Source organism: Ornithodoros turicata, chromosome 9 (genome assembly GCF_037126465.1).
Source record: "Ornithodoros turicata isolate Travis chromosome 9, ASM3712646v1, whole genome shotgun sequence".
NCBI lineage: Eukaryota > Metazoa > Arthropoda > Arachnida > Ixodida > Argasidae > Ornithodoros > Ornithodoros turicata.
The window spans coordinates 39,291,779-39,316,153 of NC_088209.1; the positions used below are offsets into that span (position 1 = coordinate 39,291,779).

General features: G+C 46.0%; 2 protein-coding genes, 1 long non-coding RNA gene and 1 other non-coding gene across 4 annotated transcripts; 1 reads left to right on the forward strand and 3 right to left on the reverse strand.

The window, feature by feature from the left end:
- Window positions 1–1,111: 1,111 nt before the first annotated feature.
- On the reverse strand, window positions 1,112–2,383 carry LOC135368884 (uncharacterized). The gene is made up of 2 exons (XR_010414889.1): window positions 1,895–2,383; window positions 1,112–1,733 (listed from the first exon to the last, which is right to left on the reverse strand). It is a non-coding gene; the product is annotated as an uncharacterized LOC135368884 (long non-coding RNA).
- An 89-nt stretch (window positions 2,384–2,472) lies between these two features.
- Window positions 2,473–2,547, reverse strand: LOC135369535 (small nucleolar RNA snR60/Z15/Z230/Z193/J17). The gene has a single exon (XR_010415101.1). It is a non-coding gene; the product is annotated as a small nucleolar RNA snR60/Z15/Z230/Z193/J17 (small nucleolar RNA).
- A 3,179-nt stretch (window positions 2,548–5,726) lies between these two features.
- Window positions 5,727–8,868, forward strand: LOC135368885 (endoplasmic reticulum chaperone BiP). Its single transcript, XM_064602430.1, has 4 exons — window positions 5,727–5,874; window positions 6,290–6,445; window positions 6,703–7,337; window positions 7,459–8,868. The coding sequence occupies exons 2-4, from the start codon at window positions 6,309–6,311 to the stop codon at window positions 8,652–8,654; spliced, it is 1,968 nt and encodes a 655-aa protein (XP_064458500.1). The 5' UTR covers window positions 5,727–5,874; window positions 6,290–6,308; the 3' UTR covers window positions 8,655–8,868.
- Window positions 8,869–10,363: 1,495 nt separating this feature from the next.
- Window positions 10,364–19,572, reverse strand: LOC135369483 (guanylate-binding protein 2-like). Its single transcript, XM_064603067.1, has 20 exons — window positions 19,407–19,572; window positions 19,256–19,344; window positions 18,870–19,031; window positions 18,470–18,530; window positions 18,249–18,397; window positions 18,105–18,191; window positions 17,577–17,691; window positions 17,422–17,498; window positions 17,019–17,112; window positions 16,869–16,948; window positions 16,289–16,426; window positions 16,148–16,206; window positions 14,604–14,733; window positions 14,379–14,543; window positions 13,375–13,482; window positions 13,211–13,285; window positions 12,475–12,560; window positions 10,991–11,090; window positions 10,778–10,924; window positions 10,364–10,712 (listed from the first exon to the last, which is right to left on the reverse strand). The coding sequence occupies exons 1-20, from the start codon at window positions 19,468–19,470 to the stop codon at window positions 10,521–10,523; spliced, it is 2,178 nt and encodes a 725-aa protein (XP_064459137.1). The 5' UTR covers window positions 19,471–19,572; the 3' UTR covers window positions 10,364–10,520.
- Between the last annotated feature and the right edge of the window lie 4,803 nt (window positions 19,573–24,375).

The window sequence follows — 24,375 nt, forward strand, 5'->3', positions numbered from 1 at the left end:
CCTCATTGTGAGACGCGTTGAATACATCTAACAAAAGTTAAATCCGAATATCGAAACTAAAAAGTGCCGATCGCAGCGCTACGCCTTTTGCAGCGGTGTTTACGAGAAGCTGGTGTTTCTATTGCGCTGGTGCGGTACAGGGTACAGGCAGGCGGCACAGGAGTGTTGTGGGGGGCACTACGGTAGGGGCCAAGAAGGGTAGACGGAACAGTACAGGGTAGAAAAGGGCTACAACACCCTGTACAACTAAAAACAGGTATTTTTATGTTTCGTACGATCTTGACGATGTGCCGGTGCGTGCTAACATGACGTGATCTGCCTTTGCAAAGTGTCGTAAAGGACTACCAAGACGCAGGAAATATCACGCTTTTCCGGCTGTCTGCATTGCAGGATGTCAGCGGTTGAAAGATTCGTCCGGCAGACAATACAACAGCATTTGGTCGTTGTCTTTTCGAAATCATACTGCCCATTCTGCAAGAAGGCCAAACAGGTGAGCATTCCAGAACTGTATTCCCAAATGCTCGTATTAACTGCCACTCTTTTGGACCAGCGCAGATATTCGAAGATTTGCACATCCCGTATCATGCAGTTGAGTTAGATCAGCTAGACAGGCAGTCTGATGTAGGCGAAATTCAGCAGGTACTCGGCCAAATAACCGGCGCTAGTACTGTAAGCAGCAGTTATTCAATCGTAATTATATGGATCAGATAGGGAAGCTACCGTGAAAGTTTTTAACTACAAGGCTCTTCTACTTAGGTCCCAAGAATATTCATCAACCACCAAAGCGTTGGGGGCTGCAGCGACCTGACAGATCTACTCAAGCGCAATCAGCTGACGCCCATGCTTCGAGACTGCGGTGCAATGCTCTGAAGTAATGCTATGCAATGTACAAACAAATAATTTGGAACACAGTGATCTGATTTTTTTTGTTGTGTCCTTAAGATTCTCATGAAGTACAATAAATTATGGGAAATCCTGCAGCAGTATTACAACACCTTACCACTTCTCATGAAATATGCCAATACTCAGGGCAATTATGTTTGCACATATCCATACTTCAGCTGCAGGCATCACAGGAACCTCAACAGGAGTGACAAAAGACTAATGCCAATATACTTTGGCTGGAAGAACTTTATTTGCCATACACAGGAAAAAAAAAAAATATCCCTCTGCATTTCCCGAAGGTTAGGTTCATCCAACTTACCTGAAAGAGAATGTACTCGTCAGAAAATGCACATTAAAAAATCACTGATTAGCAAGCAAATGCATCAGAGGAAACTTCACATCACTAGAGTTCAGTTGTCCCTATCTACATGAAGTTGTTTTCATCACTATCAAAACGTGTGCTACAGTAACGAAAAATACCCACCTCAAAAGTTCCCACCTGAGTACACGACCCCGACCTGCACCACAGATATGAACAAAAGGTTTAATAACTCCATCCACAAATATAGATATATACCCAGAAGAGCTAAAAGATCAGAACAAACTGCAGTCGTCACATATCTTCAGATAGCAAATACTCAATAGGAAAATTGCATCACAAACAAATTGCACCTGCCAACTGTTGAAAATATCGTCTGCCTGAAAGTTTGTTGCACAGTACTAGCAACGCTGACAACAGCACAAAATCATTTAGAAAAAGCTGACAGGATTACAAGCTATACAACAAGTGAATGCCAATACATACCTAAGTGTGGATACACTAAGCAGCAAATCAGCAATGTGGGATCCTACAAAAGAAAAAATGAAAATGAAATACCAAAGCTAAAGGCCAGCCTCTTCAACAAGAAGGGAAGGTCAGAGATCTTGGTGGAAATTCGTCACTAATATCTGAACCGTTGGTTAATCATCACAGTAGAGACCAGTAAAATAAACAAGGAAAAACAGTTACCTCCAGTTGACTGTCTCCCTTTCAACAGTGCATCATCAATAGTGCTGCGGTGAAAACCTGCAAAGACAAGCTCATCAATTCGAGAAGCCTGTTCATATAATCATCAAGCAGGTTAATTTCGTTCAGAATATGCATTGTGAAATCATCGATCACTCTTGAGTAGCAAATACAACAGCATCATTCCACCACGAGGGCTAGGAAGCAAAATTAATAGGTACCTCAGAAAGCATGGAGAAAGTGCAAAGCTCAATGCGCCAACCAATGAACCCTGAAATAAAAGCGTCAGTTGTAAGAAATGTGTGCAGAATATGAGAAAAACAAACAAAACCAAATCAACTTCAGCCATGTAGAAATCCTCATCGAGCACTCTGGAGTAGCAAATACTCAAACAATAAACACTAGATCATCATAATGCAGTCGCAGTAATGTACTGGGGACCACAAACAGTTAGGAATGGTACTGGAATTACCTTGCGAGTGTGTGAACATGTTGGCCAGAGTAGCTTGTATCGTCAACTCTGAAACATGAAAGAGTAGATGTTACTACCAGAAGAAATGCAGCCACACGAAGAAGAATCGAGCGTTATTCAGATAGGGGCGAAAAATATTCGTCAGAGACAATCTGCTGAACTATGCTATCATCACATTCACTTAGTAAACAACATCAGTGTAAGATATATATACCTATGCAGTAGCAGAAACAGCAGTCCTTGACTCAACCTGTGTCAATTCCCTGCACAAAAAGAACAGAAGAACTGACGATTTGAACTGAAATTGCTCAAGTAGCTACGCAGCAGGTAAGAGAGTGAGAGTCAGAGTTTAACTGTCATCCCAAAATCAGTGAGAGAGTTCATTGTCATCATAGTTTGAAAGTGATGTTTCATTTGTAATCTTTATCCATTTCCGTTAGGGCCCTTGAGAGGTCGCTATTCCTCCTTGACGTTTCACAAAATGGCGGCCTCCATATCGGGTTAGGCTTCACGAGCCTACTACGTTCTCAGTTATTAAGTTCTGGAGCACAGATCTAATTCTTCCGTAATCCCTACATCAATCAACGCACTTACCAAGTGATGGAGCACAAGGAAACCGTCAAAGGTGTGATCTGCAAACGGATAGCGAGGGATTAGTTGAAACACTCCACATCTGCCGATGCTGAACCGAATGCTTCCAAAAGCCTTCAGTTTTCAAAATATAGTGGAATCACGGTAATCATATAGATTCCCACTTTTATGTCATCATACAGTCCGATCAGACAAAGTCTAGCAATACTCACCGAGCGATGTATGTGCCATTTCTTCTCGCTGCTGCTATCTGCGAAAAGAAAATACTGTTACCGATTGTAGATTCCGACGTATAAAAAAAAAATCAATTACAATTATGGGTCAGATAGAGCTAATACATTCCATACTGATATTCCACAGGGTCTTTCAGAATGGTACGGTTCATCATAAAAGGCGCTCAGCCGCAACACGTGTAAACAGTGCACCACAATCCAAACGCATCTACGACGTGCGACAAGATTTTGCATCTGGGATTATTTTATGAGTATATATTAACAAACAAGTTTCCATTTCGCGTTGTAGTTTGTTTGGGCTGTACGAATCTCAACGAGGATTTATAAAGTCATGCTGCCAGTCGGTTTATAACTATAAGAACGGTGATTCATTATATTTAATGCTACTAAAATGGTCCACAAGTAACAGGCTGAAGAATATGCGGTACACGTACGCAAGAATTCGCAAAGCAGCGAAAAATGCAACTTACAAAATTTCCATACGAAGGTTCCTTCCAGCATACCCACTCAAACGCCACACCATGACTCCACACTCCACTTCAAATCTGTTGCGCTCACACCGCCCTCACTCTTTTCTTACCCTCCTCGCTATTTCATGCATTTAGCGCGATTTCTATTGGTCCACCGACTCACGTGGGCGCTTCTTGCGCCCCCTTTAGAGTGAACCGAGGCGAAGACTACAGCCAAAGGACGTAAACAAGATAAGCAAGAAAAAGGATAAACAATAAGGTAAAGGACAACATAAACAAAGAAGAACATAGCCAAAGCAAATGTGAACAGTGCAGCATCGGAACTGTTCTAATATATTCGGCTCTTTCGATTCATTTGATTTCTTTTTCTCTTTTTCGACTGGATAGCTTCTGAAGAGTATATGAAGCAAACAATATCAAAATCAATATCAAAACAATATATTCGCACGCGGACTTCTTACAGTAAATACATAAACAAATGAAGAAAAACTACGTGCTGCTCCAAGTTAACCAACGGCTTGGAAAGTGGTGATTTTTTTTTTTTTAAATTCGTGTTTGCGCCGCGAATCAACTGTAGCTATGAGCGGCGTACACATGTGGACAGATGGAGAGAGGAAGGGATGGGGAGTAGGGGGTCAGTATGCGTTCAGGGCCGACTTCGGGGGGAACTATGCACACATTCGTCTGGAAGGTCTTCGGAAAACTCGGACAGCACAGCCGGTGGCAGGGTTCGAACCCACCACCTCTCAGTCTTCAGCACGACTAAGTCCGCTCGGTTGTGGTACGGGTGTTATTTTCATATCACTGTGCATTAATCAGGCCCAATGAATTGTTGCATTGTGAGGAGTGCTTTTAATTTAGCTTATGGCACGTCATCATTGTGTGAAGCTGACGTGTATTTTATGGATCGCTCACTCACACATTACTGTCCTCCTCCGATTGATTTAGGAAAACAAAACAGCCTGGGACACCAGTCGGGATTCGTGGATATATAGCTATGAAATGTTTGTTATGACGTTACTAAGGAGAGAGAGCGAAAGAAAAAAAAAAAGAAGTAGAAAAATGCCCACGAAAAATGACGATCACGAGAAAGAAAACCAACCAAACAATCATAACTTCGTGGCCACACAAACATTAACAACTTGCAAAGCTACTCGGACCATGAAAACATTGAAAATACACATATCACCAATGCGTTCTAAACAGCTTGATTTATGATCATAACATTTCGTTATCAACAGAACCCGTTATCGAATGGACATACGTTTCATTTGATCGTGATGACCCTCGATCCTCTTTGTATAAATGGGATTGTCAGAAACTGCCTCAAAAAAGAAAAAGTTAACCCAGTTTCACCAACGCCGATTAACATATTTGAACCGAGGTCAATGGTCCCTTAACTTGAATTTAACGCTTAACTCTGCTTCATTAAAGGGAGTTATTGGCACTGAAACATTCATCGCGTCTCCAACCAATGTTTCTAAAGAAGATTTTGAGTGCTTTCAACAGCAACAGATCTCGGTTCAAAATTAACCAGCGTTGGTGAAACCGTGAAATGCTGTGTATGGGCACCAGACTTCCAGCTATTTCCAAGCAAAACCAGAACCTTCGAGAGACTTCCGGAGCGCTGTGGCAAAGATAAGCGGTCAGCTGTTCGTACGGCCCTTCGTATCCCGCAAGGAGTTATTGGTCCGTATGGAAATTGCGTGAGAAATTCGCGGGAATCGTAGCTAGTCGCGTGTTTGTTTTTCCTTTTTTTTAATAGTTTTCAACATGCAGCGTATTAATACACTTGTGCACTGAATACCGGCGATGCAAAACACAGATTCTTGACGCAATTCCGTTTAAGTTTAGATGTCCTTTAATTTGAATCGCGTTTGATAATGAAATAGCGGAAGTGTATTACACTAGAACTATTCAATTTTTTTGACAGTGCAATACCGGTAATACATTCAGGCTATGCAACGTGTCGCTTACTGGTAGTACCACGTGCCCCCCATTCAGCCAATGAGAGTTCGTGATCATCACTACTTCAGCCAATCAGAAGCCGACACGCCGAGTAATGTAGTCCTTATAGCACATGCGGTGTCATTTCTGTGTTGTCTGATTCACGAGCGGATAGACTGAACTTGGTAGTTTTAACTGAGCGAACTAAAGTAAATTTCTGCGGCGTTCCTCAGGTGTACTACGAGGGAGTATCATCTTGTGATCGAGCCTGTGAGTACACTGTGTTGCTTTTCTGCGCCGCGCGATTTCTACGTTACCGGTGTCCGAGTTACATCTGCGAGCGTCACGAACTTTACTCGATTTAGTGTAGCAGCTGTTTTCTGCTTTTTTGCTCATTCACTTTTGGCATCTCATTTTCTCGTCTTTCATCGAGGTGTCCAGAAACTTTGTGGTGTCTGTCTCTTTAACACTCGTCAACCATAAATTTACTTCTCAAGTACAAGAAATCTAAGAGCGATAAATAAAGTTCAAGTTCATTGGTCTGATATTGAAAATGCGCCTGAAGACGACCTGCTAGGAATGTAATTGCAGGCGTATCAGTCCGGCCGGCCCGCCGGTCATAGTGACGTGGAGTTGACCTCTCCCGTTCCGCCTTCATGAAGCCGGTTGTTTTGTCTTGTTTCAGGTTTTGCGAAGCATTTGCGATGCAGCGGGTACTACGGTGCTTGACGGTAGCACTTTTCGCCGTCGTCATTGCCAGTGCGAAGAAGGAGTCAGATTCGAAGGACAAGGACAATGTAGGCACTGTAATCGGTATCGACTTGGGCACGACGTACTCTTGGTAAGCCCCTTTGTTGACCCATTGCGTTGCCGCTGCACAAACTTCACATCGACGCCGTAACAAACTTTCGGGAAAGTAATGGTGGTTGAAATTCGAGACAAATAACGGTAAATTCTACCTAAATTCTCAAAACAAGTTTGTGCACAAAATATATTGTTGATTCATTTCAGCCACCCTTAACATCATGTGCCGTATTGTAATTTATGATGGCATTTTTTCCCCTGTACTCACGTAAACATGTTTTTTTTTTTTTTCAGTGTGGGTGTTTTTAAGAACGGCCGTGTAGAAATCATCGCCAACGACCAAGGCAACCGAATCACTCCATCTTACGTGGCATTCACCGCCGAGGGCGAGCGTCTCATCGGTGATGCTGCGAAGAACCAGCTGACTAGCAACCCTGAAAACACCGTCTTTGATGCCAAGCGTCTGATTGGACGAGAATGGAGCGACCCCTCGGTGCAGCACGACATCAAATACTTCCCGTTCACGGTATCCGACAAGAACAGCAAGCCCCACATCCAGGTCCAGACCGGACAGGGCAACAAGCTCTTTGCTCCAGAGGAGATCTCCGCCATGGTTCTCACGAAGATGAAGGAAACTGCGGAGTCGTACTTGGGCAAGAAGGTGACCCACGCGGTGGTGACTGTGCCGGCCTACTTCAACGATGCTCAGCGCCAAGCTACCAAGGATGCTGGAGTGATTGCCGGACTCAACGTCATGAGGATCATCAACGAACCGACGGCAGCCGCCATTGCGTACGGGTTGGACAAGAAGGAAGGCGAAAAGAACATCCTGGTCTTTGATTTGGGAGGAGGAACCTTTGATGTGTCCCTCTTGACGATTGACAACGGAGTCTTCGAGGTGGTCTCTACCAACGGTGACACTCATCTTGGTAAGTTGAAGTATCCACTCTTCACTTGGGTTAGTATGTGTATGACACCGGGATGCAGACAGTTGTGATCAACATGAACCATTTGCAACAGTACTTAACTTAGTCTCTTGATCTTCAACAGGTGGTGAAGACTTTGACCAGCGTGTCATGGAGCACTTCATCAAGCTGTACAAGAAGAAAACCGGAAAAGATGTCCGCAAGGACAACCGTGCCGTGCAGAAGCTCCGCAGGGAGGTTGAGAAGGCCAAGAGAACTCTGTCCTCTGCTCACCAGGCCCGCATTGAGATTGAGTCCTTCTTTGAGGGCGAGGACTTCAGTGAGACCCTCACCCGTGCAAAGTTCGAAGAACTGAACATGGACCTGTTCCGCTCCACCCTGAAGCCCGTCCAGAAGGTCCTGGAAGATGCGGACCTCCAGAAGAAGGACATCGACGAAATCGTCCTCGTCGGTGGCTCAACCAGGATCCCCAAGGTCCAGCAGCTGGTGAAGGAGTTCTTCAACGGCAAGGAGCCCACCCGCGGCATCAACCCCGACGAGGCTGTTGCCTACGGTGCTGCCGTACAAGCCGGAGTTCTCGGTGGTGAAGAAGATACAGGTGACCTCGTCCTCCTGGATGTCAACCCCCTCACCCTTGGTATCGAGACAGTTGGTGGTGTGATGACCAAGTTGATTCCACGAAACACCGTCATCCCGACCAAGAAGAGTCAGATCTTCTCCACGGCATCCGACGACCAGCACACCGTCACCATCCAGGTGTTCGAAGGTGAACGTCCCCTGACGAAGGACAACCACCAGCTCGGCAAGTTCGACCTGAAGGGCATCCCTCCGGCTCCGCGAGGCGTTCCGCAGATCGAGGTGACCTTTGAAATCGACGTCAACGGTATTCTGAAGGTGAGCGCCGAAGACAAGGGAACGGGCAACAAGGAGAAGATCACGATCACCAACGATCACAACCGTCTGACGCCCGAAGACATCGAGAACATGATCAAGGATGCGGAGAAGTTCGCGGATGAAGACAAGAAGGTGAAGGAGAAGGTGGAGTCTCGTAACGAGCTCGAGTCGTACGCCTACTCTCTCAAGAACCAGATCGGAGACAAGGAGAAGCTGGGAGCCAAGTTGAGCGCCGACGAGAAGAAGAAAATCGAGGAGGCCGTTGATGAGAAGATCAAGTGGCTGGAGAAGAATGCTGAGGCAGACTCTGAGGAGTTCAAGGCTCAAAAGAAAGAGCTGGAAGAAGTGGTCCAGCCCATCATCGCCAAGCTGTACGCTGGCGGAGCGCCTCCGCCAACGGGAGAGGAGACGAAAGACGAGTTGTAATGTGCGTGCAAGGCTTAGAGACTTTCATGAAATGGTGGAACACTTCAAGAGGAAACTTTCACGGTCGTCATCATCCATCTCATCCCATGCAGTGTTTCCACGAACTCTTGTCCCGACCAGGGACCTTTCCATGTACAAAGGCAAATTTTTCTTGTCTAGGTTATTTAAGTTTGTTCTGGGGGTGTCATGGGGGTAATAAAATGTGTTTGCTGTACTCCTTGCTGTCAAGACAAGTTCCTTGTGCATGGATCATGCTCTTCCGGTGTCTTACACCTGTCATATGGGCACTGTGGAGCAGCAGAATTTTATGCAGAATTATGTGAGTGGCAGAATTTCATGTGTTTGCACACCCATTCTTACCATTTACAAAGGCATTAACTCACTGTCATGGACTTTACCTCAGTTGGCCACTGAAGTTCCGAAGATTTCTCATTCCCAACTAAAGCTCTAGGAAACCAACTGACCATTTGTTAGGGGGGCTTTGTGTTTTTGGGTTATATGGTTTTTAAAGTCGGGTTGGGGGGTAAAAAATCAAAGCTGGGTATCATTGACTGGAAAAGCATATTTTTGGGTTTAATATGAAAATAAACCTTCCATTGTAGATGAACAGAAGATCCACAACAGCCATGCTGATGTCCTCCAGCTGCTGAATTGGCACTTTGCCAAGTTAGTTTGAGTTTTGTTGTTTATGTGTGTTTTGCTCTCAGTGATGATGATGATGATTTAGGGGGTAAAAAGCAGATTTTACCAGGTCTAATCCCCAAGCACGAGGCCCTAGGTATAATGAGAGATGGAAGTCACTGAAAAGGTTAGCCAGCTGTAGGACTCGAACCCACATCATCTGGATTACCAGTCTAGGGCCCTTACCAATTGAGCTAAGCTAACACACCTCCCCAGCGACTCTCAAGGGCGCGTCATCTGAAGGGACAAATATAACCACTCTCTCTCACTCATCCCTCTTTCACTCTTACATTTTTCTCACTCATACGACGGGATCGACGCAAGCGGCATTTATATGTTGTTCCAGCCTCAGAACATCAGTTCTCTCATGTTCCCTACACTCTTAAAAATGAACTTCACCACATAGCACGCTCCTAGCCAACCATCATCTCAAATGATATCGTTATCTGGCCTGATTTGTTGAAAACGGGGGGCGTACGCCTTTTCTGTGACACTTATGCTGTTCGTAATTGTCACAAAAAAGGCGTACGCCCCCTGTTTTCAACAAATCAGGGCAGATAACGATATCACTTGAGATGATGGTTGGCTAGGAGCGTGCTATGTGGTGAAGTTCAGGTATAATCCCTGTTACAGAAGACAATGGCATATCCAGAACCCCTTTGTTGAGCACAATGTGGTTGTTTCCACCAGGAATGAACAGTTATGGAGCACGTGGGCATGTCTACAGGCTTCTTGTGGAGTGCTAGGCTAACCGATGGCAACGAATAAAAGTAAGAAATATGATGACCAATGAAGATATGCTGGTGGGCACTATAAAAGCGTATGTATCTGTACCAATGGCAGATTGCACCAACACAAATTTGTAACTCAAATACTCTCCCTGGTAACAGATTTCATAAAATTTATCGTGATCTGCACTTCGATTCCAAACAACGCATCGATTGCGGTAATGTTATGTACTACAGTGGGCGTACCAATTACCTCAGCACGCAAGCCGTCCGCAACCACTGGAAGTGTTTGTTCTGTAAAATGTTATCGAATATTTTATTATTTTAAGAATGCATCTCTGGAGTATGTACAAATAAATAAATATCGCACTTTCAGGCAGATATGCCACCATTGTCACTTCATTTGTTCATTTTAAAAGAAGTTCATCTTATGGGCTAGATCGACGCGATGCATGGATCACCATCCTACGAGCCACAGCAGCCACTGAAAGAAGCCAAGAAAACTTGACCACAGCCCCTTCACCTGACGAATGCGCTTGCTCAGTTCCTCGTCTGTGTTCATGAAGCTCATGACAATGTTCCGCTTCAGTTCGTCCTGCCAGAACTTTGGCTTTCCTTCATCCAGTTGCAGGAGGCAAACCTGCATTATCTGCGAGATTGGATGGTCGGGAGAGCTTGAACTACACGTACACTGCGAAGTGTGATAGTACATACAAAGCCACGTAGCTTGAACTCTGTCGTGTACATGTCTGCAGAGACCAGTATGACCTGCTTGGCACGTTTCAGGGGCTCGTAGACTACTTGTTTCAGGGCTTCCACGTTCTCCGCACGACGCTGTTTGTCTACCGCCGCTATTCGTTCCTGCGTAATGTGAACAAAATTTATTTACTTTTGCTGGTCTGACAGAGGTATTAGACGACGGATTACCGTGAGGTCTTTGAAGGCACTGCGGTAAGTAGGAAACACGCTGAAGTCTTCGAGGGTGCGTCCGAACTCCGCGCGCATGTTGTCCCCTTCACCTTGTAATCTTCGAGAAAAGAAGCATGTCTCTTGACGTCTGGCACACGCAGGGATCGGAACCGGTATTTTTTTCGGTCGGGTTCGGGTTCAGACATATTGGTTCGGTTCAGGTTTAGCTCCGCTGAACCGAAATTATCAGCTTGAACCGGTTCAGGTATATCGGTTTGGTTCGGGTTCGGCTCAGGGAGAACCCCCCCCCCCCCCCCCCCCGCACATACACAGACAAAAAAAATCTGTCAGCGGTCGGGGCATTTACAGGGACTGGAACAGTTACTTTTTTCGGCGTCGGTTTAACCGGTCCCCGGTTAAACCGGGCAGTAATTTTGCGTAATTTTGGGCAGTAATTTTGCTAACGGGCAGTAATTTTGCTACGTGCAAGCAAGCTTACGCTCACCGTACACGATTGTAAGAGAAAGGTGTGAGATAACCGTTCAGGTGAGCAAAAAAAAGGTCAGTCAGTAGTACAATTAATTCACCTCTGAACCGATTCCTGAACCGGTAACCGTATCAATTTTTTTCGGTTCAGTTCCGGTTCGGCTCAGGACAAGCAAAAAAATTGTTCGGGTTCGGTTCGGTTTGGGTTCGTCAGAAAATAACGTTTTTTTTTCGGTTTTCGGTTCGGGTTCAGTTTCGGTTCCGATCCCTGGGCATACGTTGCAGCTCACGTGTAAAGTGTGAATGCACATGCAATGCTCTCCTGCATGGGTTGTAGCCAGGGGTGTGTGTGTAGGTGGTTCAACACCCCCGCCCCTCAAAAATCGTGCCTCTGGTAGTGCATTTGGGAAAGAGAAATGCCTCCTCCCCCATTTAAAGTCCCCACAGACCCCCCCTCGAAATATGGAAGCGATGTAGGTGGCGTCCGTGAGCTGAATAAGTAGTCCAACCTGGCCTTCCCAATATCCACACCAATTGCGACGTCAATTTCTGCACTGTGTCGGTATTATACCAAAACAGAAAAGCTTTATATCAGTGGTTTATCCAGAATCCAAAGCATGGAGTGGTGTTAGAAAAAATTAGGGGCAGGGGGGGGGGGGGGGGTCATTATTATACTTGCGTCATTACAGCTTAACATATCATTACTGACATGTGTCTAAAGCTGAAATCACAGGGGCACCTCCTGTGAGGGGTACACAGGTGAAAAAGTTAGGGGGGGTGGCACTGAACATTTGATGGGTTTTTTGGGGGTTGTTACGGGGGTGTAAGGGGATCTGGATAAATCACTGCTTGATATGATGTTAGTTTGTGTTTTATGCAAATAGGTGGTGCTGGTGTGACAATGTCTCTCTATCTATGCACATGAAATAGTGATGCCTCTGGTATGTCTGCATAAAAGTACGCCCCACGCAAACACAGTCTCTTTCGTTGATGTAATAGCACGGGCACGCACATACCTTATGTCCAGTTCGGTGTCGTTGACTGGGAGTGAGAGATGAGAAGGCCCCGTTTGGTCCTCGTAGTTTGCGGAGAGCTTGCTCGCCTGAAAGTGCGTACGATATCTTGACATCAGCTGTGACCGGGGATTGTCCCAGCACACCCCCCAAAATCTTGCAACATTCCCCAGTACACCCTACAAAAATCCTACGAATATCCCTGTCTGTGACATGCTGCACATTCAGCAGATTCTGCCATCTCAAATCTGGCATCTCCTTTTAGAGGTCCAACTTCAAGCATCTCTTGGGAGCAACATTTTCATGTGCCGTCTCATCATGTCCATCAACCACATTGTCGTAATTAAGCCAAACTCTAAAAGGAGTATGTACAGAAGATCACAAAGCTATGCTAAGGTGGCAAATCAGAAGATGCAAATGTTGGTCTAGTTGGTACAGTATTCTTTTAAAAGTGGCAAATCCTGCAGTCAAAAGGGTGAAAAACAGACACAGGACATGCAAGGTCCTGGATCAAGCTCAATGCGCGTCTGTTGTAGCCCTCCGTTACCTTAGCTATAGGAGTTTCATCATTTTTAAACAGAACAACGTGCTCACGCCAAAGATGCTCAACTATTGGAACCTCTCTCAGGGTGGTGCACCCTGACAACCCGCTGCGGACAAGCTGAATGAGCTGTACTTTCCCTAGTATGACAAGCCGCCGCGAATCTAAATCTAAATGTCACAATGAAAAGAAACTTACGGTAGAGGCGATTAAATGCGACACCAGCCTCTCGTTCTCTTTCTTCAGTTTCTCGATTTCTCTGTTGATGATCTCCTGAGCATGAACGGAAACGCGAACAATAAAAAATTATGCTGCACAAAAACGCACGTTTGCAAAAATATAGCACCGAAGTTATCTTTTACCTTCAGCAGAGCTTCGTGTTTAGAATAGTCCTTTTCTGTCTTGAACGAGGTGCATTCGTCATCAAATACCTGTTTGCAAAAACAAAAAATTGAGAAAAGATGGCCACATTACCACAGAACTGTCCATATGATGGACAGCACAGCTCTACATACCAACCCTGCACATTGCAGCACTTATCAGAATCCAACGCGAGTATACGTTGATAAACACAGGATGTATTTGTAGTGCAAATTTGTTACACATTTAAAAACAGCAAATTAAGATGAATTACTTCCAATAGCCCTGATAGGAAACAGTTATTCCTTATGACAGGACTTTCATATAAAAATCAAGCTCTGTGACTTCAGCGTCTACCTGAAAAGCCTCATCAGTTCCTTCTTTTATGGCTCTTTCCAGCTGGGCAACAGTATGTGGCTCCTGGAGCTTCGTCTTCATAGAAAAAGCCTCTGCAACAACAACAACAACAACAAACTCCACATCAGCTATGAACTTTTCGTTATATAAAGCTGACTTGCAGAAGTGCGGCATCATACGGATGACAACAGATGTCACTGACATATTTGCTTATTTTCCGGAATCACGTCAACTTCTGAGGTACCTTCTCCGACAGCCATCATGTTTAGTACGAGATGGTTTTACACAATAATGCATACTCGCAAGGCCTGGAGCATATATAAAGTTTTGAGAGTAAGTCCTAAACTCGTACCCAGGAGGTCTCTTACCAGCTGCATTGTCAACTGCTGCCTCAAAGACTTTTTCAAGAAGGTGGTCGTTCGCCCAAAGTGTCGAGTTCACGAGCTGGCCTAAGGATTGCTGAAACCAGAAGCACCAAAATTCGTTGACAAGTTGTATTAATATATATATACAGGGTGTCTTTTTCTTAGGCGATACAGATTTTTCATTAAAAACTATAAGGGCTATGGACATGCTGTTTTCACTTATGCCCAATGAGCAGTTCTAAATACACAGGTTGTAAAATCGCATTTACTGGCAACAAACTCACCACGAACGTTTTCCTATATGTCTCCTTCTCCTGTTCAGAGATGAGCCTGCCGAGCTTGTCAGAGAACTCTCGCAACTGCTCTTCCACCTTAGCAGATGCAAGTTTTTCGAGTTCACTGTTTTGCAAAGGAAGTTGTACGCTTTTGAGGTACTCTTCCACAACCAACTGCAATGAGAGATATATGCTGGAATGACAACGTCAACACTACGTGCAAGAGTGACGTACTATTTCTTTCTGAGACAAGTCGAGGCAGAATAACTTAATTTTCTTGGTGTTCATGTCCCGTTGACGCGCATGGGTGCTCTCGATGCTCTTCCTGAGACGGACCGTAGCTGTTTCCAGCGTGTCGGTGAGTCTGCAACGGAGTCACAACATTCGTGCATGGAGGTTTACTACCCTCCTGATCGATCACAAAAAATTAGCCTGATAAAAATCATTGCCGCAAATTCCTCACTGACTACTGTGCTACATGGACTGTGTGACAGAGGCGAGGACTGAAGCTGCTTTCTAGCTACGGAAGTTTATTTCAATTGGGGAACAAGAGAGCAACATCCCGTCCTGGTGTGCATAGCCTCTGCTCCGCGTTGCTGGCTCTAGCTAGGACTTGACGCTGTAGTTGCAATTTTCAGTGACAACGAATGCCGTTGCATATCTCGATTTGGTGTTTTCCCTTCTATAGTCATCTGCAGTAAAGGGCATCTGTATCCGTTTCCTTGATTCTTTGCCATTGACTTGCAAACTAAACCGGAGATAAGGAGTACAGACAAATTCTCGTCCTGTTCTCGTCTCAGGTTTAGTGCGCAGTCGTGCACTAGCTTGTTAGCGCCATTTTGCTTTCGTTAAAATAGCTAAAACCAGCGCTAAAAACACTAAGAACATTACAGGACGGACGCACTGTTATGATCTTAGTGTTTTGGTTTTAGCTATTTTGGTTTTTGTTGTAGCTATTTGGTTTTGGTATTGTGTTTTTAGCTGTTTGGTTTTAGCCACTCCCGGCGCACCAGTTTTGAAATCGGAGCTTTGAAGCAGACGACAAGCATCTGGGTGCTTCAGATTTTCCGTGACATACTTCCTGGTTGAGTGCCAGCAGGATGACCTTTGTAGTGGACGGTCTCGGAGGCAAAATAATACAGACTCACTATGTTACCCGATGCTTCGATTTCAGAAAACTAATCTATTTATCTAACTATCCTGTTATTATGCCTTCTCACTAGTGGAGAACTTCCAAACGGATATCGTTGGTTATTTGCATGAAATGCAGTGCTTTAATGCAGTCACGTTCAAAGTAAACAGCTCCTATATGAAGTCTGTTACAAATTCCTATCTTTTCCATTTCGTTCGCTGTTACAAGGAAAGGTCTTCACAACTGCTTTCGGCTATTTTAACGTTATTATAGCTTCAAACTAAGCCAACGTGTCGTCTTGTCTGTGCTCTGCATGAGCAGACGACAGGAAGCGGAATCAGTGAGCGAGCAGTGTAGCACTCCAAAGCTGCTTTTCGCTGTTTAGTGGCCGCTCCAAGTGTGTCATATTCCCGATTTGAGCGCGCCAAAAGAGGGGCGCCTACTTAACGCAACAAATTACACCTAACTCCACCAGACGCTCATGCACTCGTACTTCCATCGAAACGTTTGGCTTTAAACAAACTAAGCAACACACAGTCCACATACTATGGAGTTCAGTAGCCTTCTTAATGTCTTCTTACACACTGCCTCTACCGGCCTGCATACACCTTGCCTCGTGTAAAATACACCGACGTTGTACACTCACCCGTGTAACAATTGGTTGAGAAGAGTAAAGGACTTGTTCATTGCTTGCTCGTGCCAATCCTGAGAGAATAACGTAAAGATAAAATAGCCGAGGTTTACAGGAGCAAGTGTACCATCATTTATGGCAAAGCAAGCCACTCACGATGAGCTCAGCCTCGTTGATGGCTCCCTCATCATGCTCTGCGAAGAGCACCCGCATTTCCGACTCGTAGAACATCAAGCAGTCCTCCGTCGATGATTGAGTTATTTTCTCTACGAAAGAATTCCAGCGGCTCGGAACCTGGAGGGGAGGCCATCATCAGCAGTCAGAGGAGTCGCGAGGCTAGGAATGTTTCACGAAGCTGCTAACAATAAAAAGTGTCCGGCCTGGACAAGCATTATGAATTTAAAGAGACACTCTCAGTGATCTTTTTAAGTATTCTGGATATTTCTGGAAACAGTTTCTACAACGCAGTAAATGTAAATGTTCTTATTGTTGCACTTATAGGCTATATTTTCCCCTCACTCTCCCTATATGTGTGCTCACTTGTCACTTAAATGCAGGCACTGATAAAAGGTTGAAACCTGTTTCAAAAAACACCTGAAATTGTCCGCACCTTATCCATAAAAATCGGTGCTAATCTTTCTTGATGACTTTCATGCCCAGCCCTCAAAGAATCGAGGCTTTACACAAAAAACCCACACCATAGATCATCAATGAAACTAACAACTCAGCAACTAACATCAGTCAGAGAGCCATCATTTGAAGCGTTGACCAGAATTTCGAACAGACCAGCCAGCTCGACACCATTTATTGGCCTCCCTGCAAACAAAAGAACACGTCTCGTCGCAACAAAAGAGGAAATCAAATCATCTCAGAAAGGAGGACAGACCATTTTTCGTCTTGGGCTTGAGACTGCTTCTTAGTTTTTGTGACAACGCTTCTCGTTCCTTGATGTATTCTTCCGTCAAGTCAGATTCCTCAGCCTGGGGGAAGACAAATTTTGTTTTCTTTGAGATCGGACTGATCATGAAACGCAACTACAATTTTATTTGTGAGCATTGCAGAAATGCCGCTTTACAAGTTTCGCTCACAACAACAGGCTGATTTTTTAGAAATTTAAAGCAACATACAACAATAGCAGATGACAGATTTTAGGGGCAGGGAGTACTTCACTCGCATAAAACCACAGAAAGCGTCAACTGCATGTCACTCTGACATGCGTAGTGGCCTCTAGTATTTCAAGTTTGAGCCGAAGACACGTAGAAATATCAGCTCAGCAAACTGGGCAGTACCTGGGACAGGTCTGCCAACAGGAGTCGTTTGACCGCGGGCAGGAACAGGGTGTGACATTCCAAGGACTTGAAGATATCTACCAGACGAAGAAAATTGATGTAAAAATAATAACGAAATAAAGACGAGGCGTGTAGCATGCATGTGATATACACACCTAGCAGACTGATCTTGTATTCTTCGCTCTCTCGACTATGAGTGTTCATCAGGCGATGCAGCCATTCTGTTGGGGACTCATTGTCTAAAGTTTGTTGTACAAAGTCCTGCACAACCTTTAAAGGCAAGCATCACATACTTGACATCAGAAGATACGCCTATTACCTAGTATGCACAACAAGTCATTAGACACACAGGAGTCTACATTTAATGTGAGACATATTGAAATATATATAATATATAATATAATATAATAATACATATATCAGCTAACTGCATCAAGTCCGTAACATCCTGCACCCATGAATCCACTATGAAACTTTGCTCCCACACTTTTAGAGGTTAAAGCTTTATTACATTATGTATTATTACATAAACACAGGTATCTTTTATGATCATGCAAGGAAGAAATTGCTGTCGTTGCAATCACATGCGAAGGATAGGTGTCACGAGGAGTTGACCTGATGACACCTCATCAACTAATCAATCAATCAATGATTTGCATATAGTACTATTTTCTTCCACATACCCAGAGCAATGGGGGGAAGCTGAGGAGGTCATGAACGAAGCCATCACTCCATTTAGCCCTCGACAGCTGAGATCGAAGCGCAAAAAGCTGGAAGGGAACCAGATCAATCAGCACAGTTGTCACTGTATGCACTGTATGCAGTACCTGCGTTCGGCGTGCTAGCAATTCCAAATAGTCAATATCAGCTTGATCGATTATCTTAACGGAGTTGTAGATGAGGTGCGAACTGATAAGGGTTGCGACAGCAAATATCTTTGCGTCGTAGTTCTCAGAAATATTGTTTGCGGCAAAGCCTGCGGATAAAGTTGGATACCATTCTAGTGAGTAAGATGCGAGAAAAAGAAGAAACAGGGACAAAGACGTACCTTCTGTGTCCAGGAATATGAGCGAAATAGCTTCTCCAGAAGGGAGGCGGATTTTCATTGGCTGCAAAAGACAAGGAAATGTAAATTACAGGGGCACAAAATTTCAATTGGACTTTTATTTTATTTTACCAAACTGGTGTGGGCACAGACCAAATGTTGTAGGGATACAACTGAATGAGGCATAGAAAAACAAAACAAAGAACACATCATCATCAAAACATGAAGAACATAGACAGGACAAGGCAAGACAAGGCAAGACAAGGACACGACACTTCAAGGAAATAATGCAGATGACCAGTCGGTTATCACAAAATGCTATTGTTCTATATTACATTCCTTTTACATAAATAATTACGATTGTGCATTTTTATGATCATTTTTGAAAACCGTGGCAGCTTACCTGGCCCCACATCCATATGCCCATCGTCTCTGGCCTTACAGTGGGGCCAATGCCGAAACCTTTAGACTTGCCCATCAGCTGATTCATGAGGAACGACTTGCCGGAATGGAATTTGCCCACCACGGCGATCGTAGCAACTGGGCCTTGAATATGGGTTATCAGCTGCAAAGTTTAGGTGCGAACGATCACAATTCAACGTGCAACGCAAACATTCGTGCCACTGGCCATATAGGACAAAACGAACACTAGGTTCCCTCAGACAATGAGCTTTCTTTACATCGAGCCTCAATGCGAGCAGCCCACACGGACGCCGGCAGAAGCTCTTAAACTTTGCGCAGAATAGTCATCACGGGGAGGAAGTACTTCAAAAAGCCGAAGGAAATCACCTTAATATTTTCTCTGACTAGAACGAGCTTCCTATGGTCCAGGTCGGGACGAACGAGTTGAATTGGTTCGTCTAATGCCGCTCTAAAACCTGCACAGCAAAGCACAGTGTCCCATACCAAGTGGAACAACAAAAACAGATGTCACACTTACTAGCAGACGCTTCGAAACATGTGAAAGTAAAAACGAGCGAAACTAAGGCAACTCTCTGCGCCATGTTGGTTATCAGGTTGCTGAAACGATTTTCGAAATGAATCAAACCAGAGAATCCGTTCAATCGAGAGAATCAAACCCGCGCTGCTCTCCACACGCGCGAGGATTCAATCGGATTCAATTTGGATTGGCTATTTGTGGCTATTTTTGGCGATGACAATTGGCTACCAATCTCGTTTCGAGCACTACTTGTTGCTCGCCACAGGCAGTAAATTAAAAGCTGCGCCGAAAATTAAGCCAGCTTTCTAGTCAGCCGGCTTAAAATCACCATGTAAGAAAGCGTAGCCTTTTCTCTTACTTTTCTTTCGTATCTTTTGTGTCCTTACACCGAATGCGAAACTTCGTAAGAATTTCGGCGATTGCAAAGCATTTGCCTCGAAAAACTTACGCAGAAAGGTGGTTTTATTTCTACGGCTGGCACGCACGGTGGCAGCAGACGATTTACAAGCGAAGAAGTAAACGAGTCGTTCATTCAAAGCACCGTATTACCACGGTAGCCCATCGCGATTGCCCAACAGACCGTCCCTGGGTACACCACTGGAGCCGGACCTAGACGATGGCACTCAAAACAGATTGACTGGACCGTGGTGGCCAACTTTGAAGCGAACTACCCGAAGTATAACTCGCCGTGGACAACAAGCAACTTGAACCGACAATCTATCGATATCTCAAGACACGGGAGAGTAAACATATATCCTGCCAATAGCTACTATTCCATCACTGCAGGTCACTAACAATTAATAATCACAAATAATCTAGGTCTACCTCAGCTCCGTCTGCTTCAGCAACTCCTTGGCCTCCTTCACCTCGAGTGGTTCCTGCGTCCGGAACATATCGTATTCATTATCGTTATATCGTATATATAACATTCCCAACTTGCCAAAGGACTACTGCTCGCAAAACTCGTGAACAAACGTGAACGACAAATAAATAATTTATTTACGAACCAATTGAAAGAAAAAGCGGACCGATCTACGACATGGCTCACACAACTAAATACGTTCTCTACTGAACATTCTGAAAACTCTGTATGTTTCAAGGGAGAAAATATTGCAACGCAGATGCCGGTATATGTAATCACCTCTTTGTAATTCGCCTGATCGCACTTTACACGGAGCTTGCGTTATAAGATCTTTTCACTATAAAAATTATAATGGCCACAATATTCCGTCGGCACCTTTTATGAAGGAGCACCCAACTGGTTCAGACAGTGTACAGGCAGAGCTGACTGAGAACCTTCCACAATCTTCATTCTGGTACCCCTAACGTCCAGCAAAGCCATTGACTCCAAGGCGTTATTTACATAGAAGTCGTCCTCATTTTACCACTATACCTTTTCGCTGCGAATGCCGTAATGACTGCACTTATCTCGAGTCACGTTAACTAGGATCCTCCGAGAAAATGCGTGTGCGATGAGATATGGCGAACAACTTCTGTCACCTCGTCGTGCCTACACTGCAATGGTCCTTCTGGTGCACCATAGAGGGGTGGCGTGTGTCTCTCAGACGAAAAACTCTGATGGGACAATGGGGGGTGAACGTGATGAGGTAGGTGCTGATGAGACACCAAGTGGAGGTGTCCTGGCATGTGAACGTGTGCCATTGAGACGGTGGATGTCTCCGAGGACCTGTCCAGTGGCAGCAAGGGCATGGGCTCGGACATGGTGCGCTCGAGGTCTGTCATCGAAGGGCTGCCCCGAGTAACGCGTGTCATGACCGAAGTACAGGTATGCGTCGGTTGCGTGGGAGCGACCAGCCTGTAACGTTGACCAATCGGAGCTCTGACTGTGTAGGAGTCACCCCTGGCCGGTATCCTGGGAGGTAGTACGGGTTGTCGAACGCTGAGTACGGACCGCGCCGACGGGGTACTTATGGATATCTGCCTGAACGAAGAAGTTGAAGGCGTGTAGGAGGTGGGCTCTGTCGAAGGTTCGCGGAATGCCTCCGGACGTGGCAGTTTGGAAGGCGCTGGTGGTAGCGGTTCGACGACAAGTGGTTCTTTTTTGGTTAGTAATTCTGGGGACGAAACACGCTTCTTGATGCGTCCTCTGTGTAGCCTTAGCCGTCTCGGTAGCCGAGTTCGGAAGTAGTACTTGGAGAAAGCCAAAGACAGAATAATCACCAAGATGCTGAGCAAGACAGCTACAAAGACAGCGAACCAGTGCCCGACTAGTTCCGTCGTGAAGTTTCCGCATATGACGTCCATGATGGCTGAAAGTATCGTGTAGACGACGTAACAAGGTGCGACCACGGGGGGAACCTGCGACAGAGAGTCTTCCACCAGGGCTACTTCGTGCTTGAGGAAGCGATTGTAGTAAGCGGGAATCATGGGCACCAGGATAGCCTTGACGGCGCTTCTGTTGAGTCGTTCGAAGCTTCTCCTGCTTTTGAAATGGGACCACTTGTTGAGGATCTCTTTAGCCACGTCTCCTCCTGGAGAGCTAACGTTTGAGAGGTTTTTGAGAGCACCGAGGAGTGTACGGGAGAGATCTTCGTGGTCAACCGAATAGAGTTGGTCGCTGCTAGAAAGCATCTCCATTGTTTTCGGAGGGCTCGGAAGAACGTTCGAATAGACGCTCCTCAGAGTAGGGGTGAGCTTATGCTTCGGAGGAAGAGGAGGACCGAGGTCCAGGATGGAGACGGAGTGGCTCTCGCATTTCCTGTAGATCTCGCTAGGGACAAGCCTGGTGAAGAGCTCCGACCTGTTGGACGGAGGCCACAACCTCGCCACTGCGTCGTCGATGACATCGTAGTGACCTTTACGAAAAGGGGCACACAGAAAGCACTCTCCCAGCGCGCTGTATGCAGTGAGGCGGTTCAGTAATGGTATACCCAAGACTACGTACGCAAGAAAGACCCAGGCTACCGCGACAAATAGGGCACCGACTAAGTGCGAAACGACGCTTCGACGATGGGTGCGAACTTTGGGGTTGTGGACGCTAAGCCCGATTGCCAGAGTAACAAGAAGCAGAGCGACCGCGACGGTCAGAAGTACGAGATGCCAAAAGAGGAGGGACATGAACGTCCCGGACATGTACTCGTAGACACCGAAGTTCTTTTCAAACGTGTCCAGTCTGCTTTCCATAGCATCTATACCAGACAAGGTGGTCTTTCCACCGTCTTCACATTCGCCTACCACCGCCGTCGACAGCATAGAATTTGTGAGCGCTCTCGCCAAACGCAGCCTCTCTACGGCCGTCCAGTCGTCCACCATTTGAACGACCTGTCTGAATAGTTGTTCGTGGCCGCGGTGGACGAGGGCATACTGGTCGCCGATAGACTTGAAGACCTGGCTCGCGTTGCCACTAAGCAACCTGCCCAGATGGTAAACGTCGTTGGCACAATCGCGCGCCATGTGATACAGCGGCACATTAAGGTCTGCCATGACATTCTCCGCGATGAACGCTTTGAATCGTTTCCTGAAGTTCACAGTTAGGATGTCTTTGGCCTCTTTCATTACGTTTGCGGAGGATGATCCCTTTTTCGACGCCGTCACCTCTTGCACCGTGGCCCTGACGTACGCCCTCAAGTTCGCGAAGACGTTGGCATACATGTTGGGTGCTTTCTGAGTTATCGCTTCGCCCATAGCGGAACTCGTGGAAATGATGCAAACGAGCAAGTAAATTAGGCAGATAAGCAGAACACCCAGAGCGATGGTGTAGCCGACGTAGGCGGTCATGTATAATGTAGTGACGGTCTGCCTGTCGCTGCCTCCGCATTCTTTGCCGTACACTCGCAACAGCGTCACGATCGAAGACACAAGGATGACCGCACCAAACAAGTACCACAACCCGGTGATGAGAGACTGGACGTCCCTCTGTCGGTGAGAGAACACATCGACGATGGTGTCGTACGTTGGACTCTCGGAGAGTTCTTCAAAGATGGCGGCGTCCTGAGGTTCTTCGGACAAGCGTTCCAGACAAGCCCTCCCCGTGGTGCACACAAGGGGCGAGGAACCGTCTGGGAGTACGTCATAGTAGACCAAGTCGATGGCGTCAGTGGCGTTGCTCGTACTGTTATGAAGGGCTTCCCCGGGCAGCGCCTGCATACAGAGCAGGGCTGCCAGGACCACCTTGCTCATCGACATCCACAGCCCGAGGAGACCAAGGCTGCGCTCGTCTCAAACTTCATCTTTTCCTTCTTTCAACAAAGCTCCCTCATGCGTGTAGATTGTAAAGTACACGCAGAAAAATGAAGACATGTCGCAAAATTTGCAACGACAACTAGCGCTGAGACATAGTGGTCATCAAGTTTTCTTCGCGTCCGTTACGACAAAGACACGTTCTTTTTAGGTATATAGGTGATGGAACTATTTGCCGTAGTCGACCAAGCTCAGGCGCGCAACGTCACGTGCGTCCTGGGCCGACTTCAGAAGGTACTGTGCTACATTTGTGTTGAAGCGTCTGAGGAAAACTCATGAAAGACAGCCAGACAGCACAGTCGCCGCCCGGACTCGAACCCGGTCTCGAAGCAGCACTGATACCACGGGCGGTAGCGGACCGTGCACCAGTCGTAGCAGTCCTTACTACGTTTATGGTGTCCTGCACCATGTTAACACAACAGAGTCAGTTCGCGCGAACCTTGAGGATATTCCTCAGTGGAGTCCTCAGTAGCTTGGGTTGCTCAAAGGCTGCTCGTTCGTGGGGCAATACTGACAAGGCCACGGATGGCGGCACTGAGGTGGTGGTGGTGGTGATGGTGGCTGTGATGGTGAAAGGGTTCGCCGTTGTCGGCTTCACATATGTGGGCAACGTCACCACTGACGCCCTGGGGGAATGTGCGTCCTGGGCCGACTTCTAAGGGAACTGTGCCGACATATGTCCGAAAGTGTCTGAAGAAAACCCAGAGAAAACCCCAAACAGCACAGCCGGCACCGGGATTCGAACCCGGGTACCTCCCAGTCTCGACGT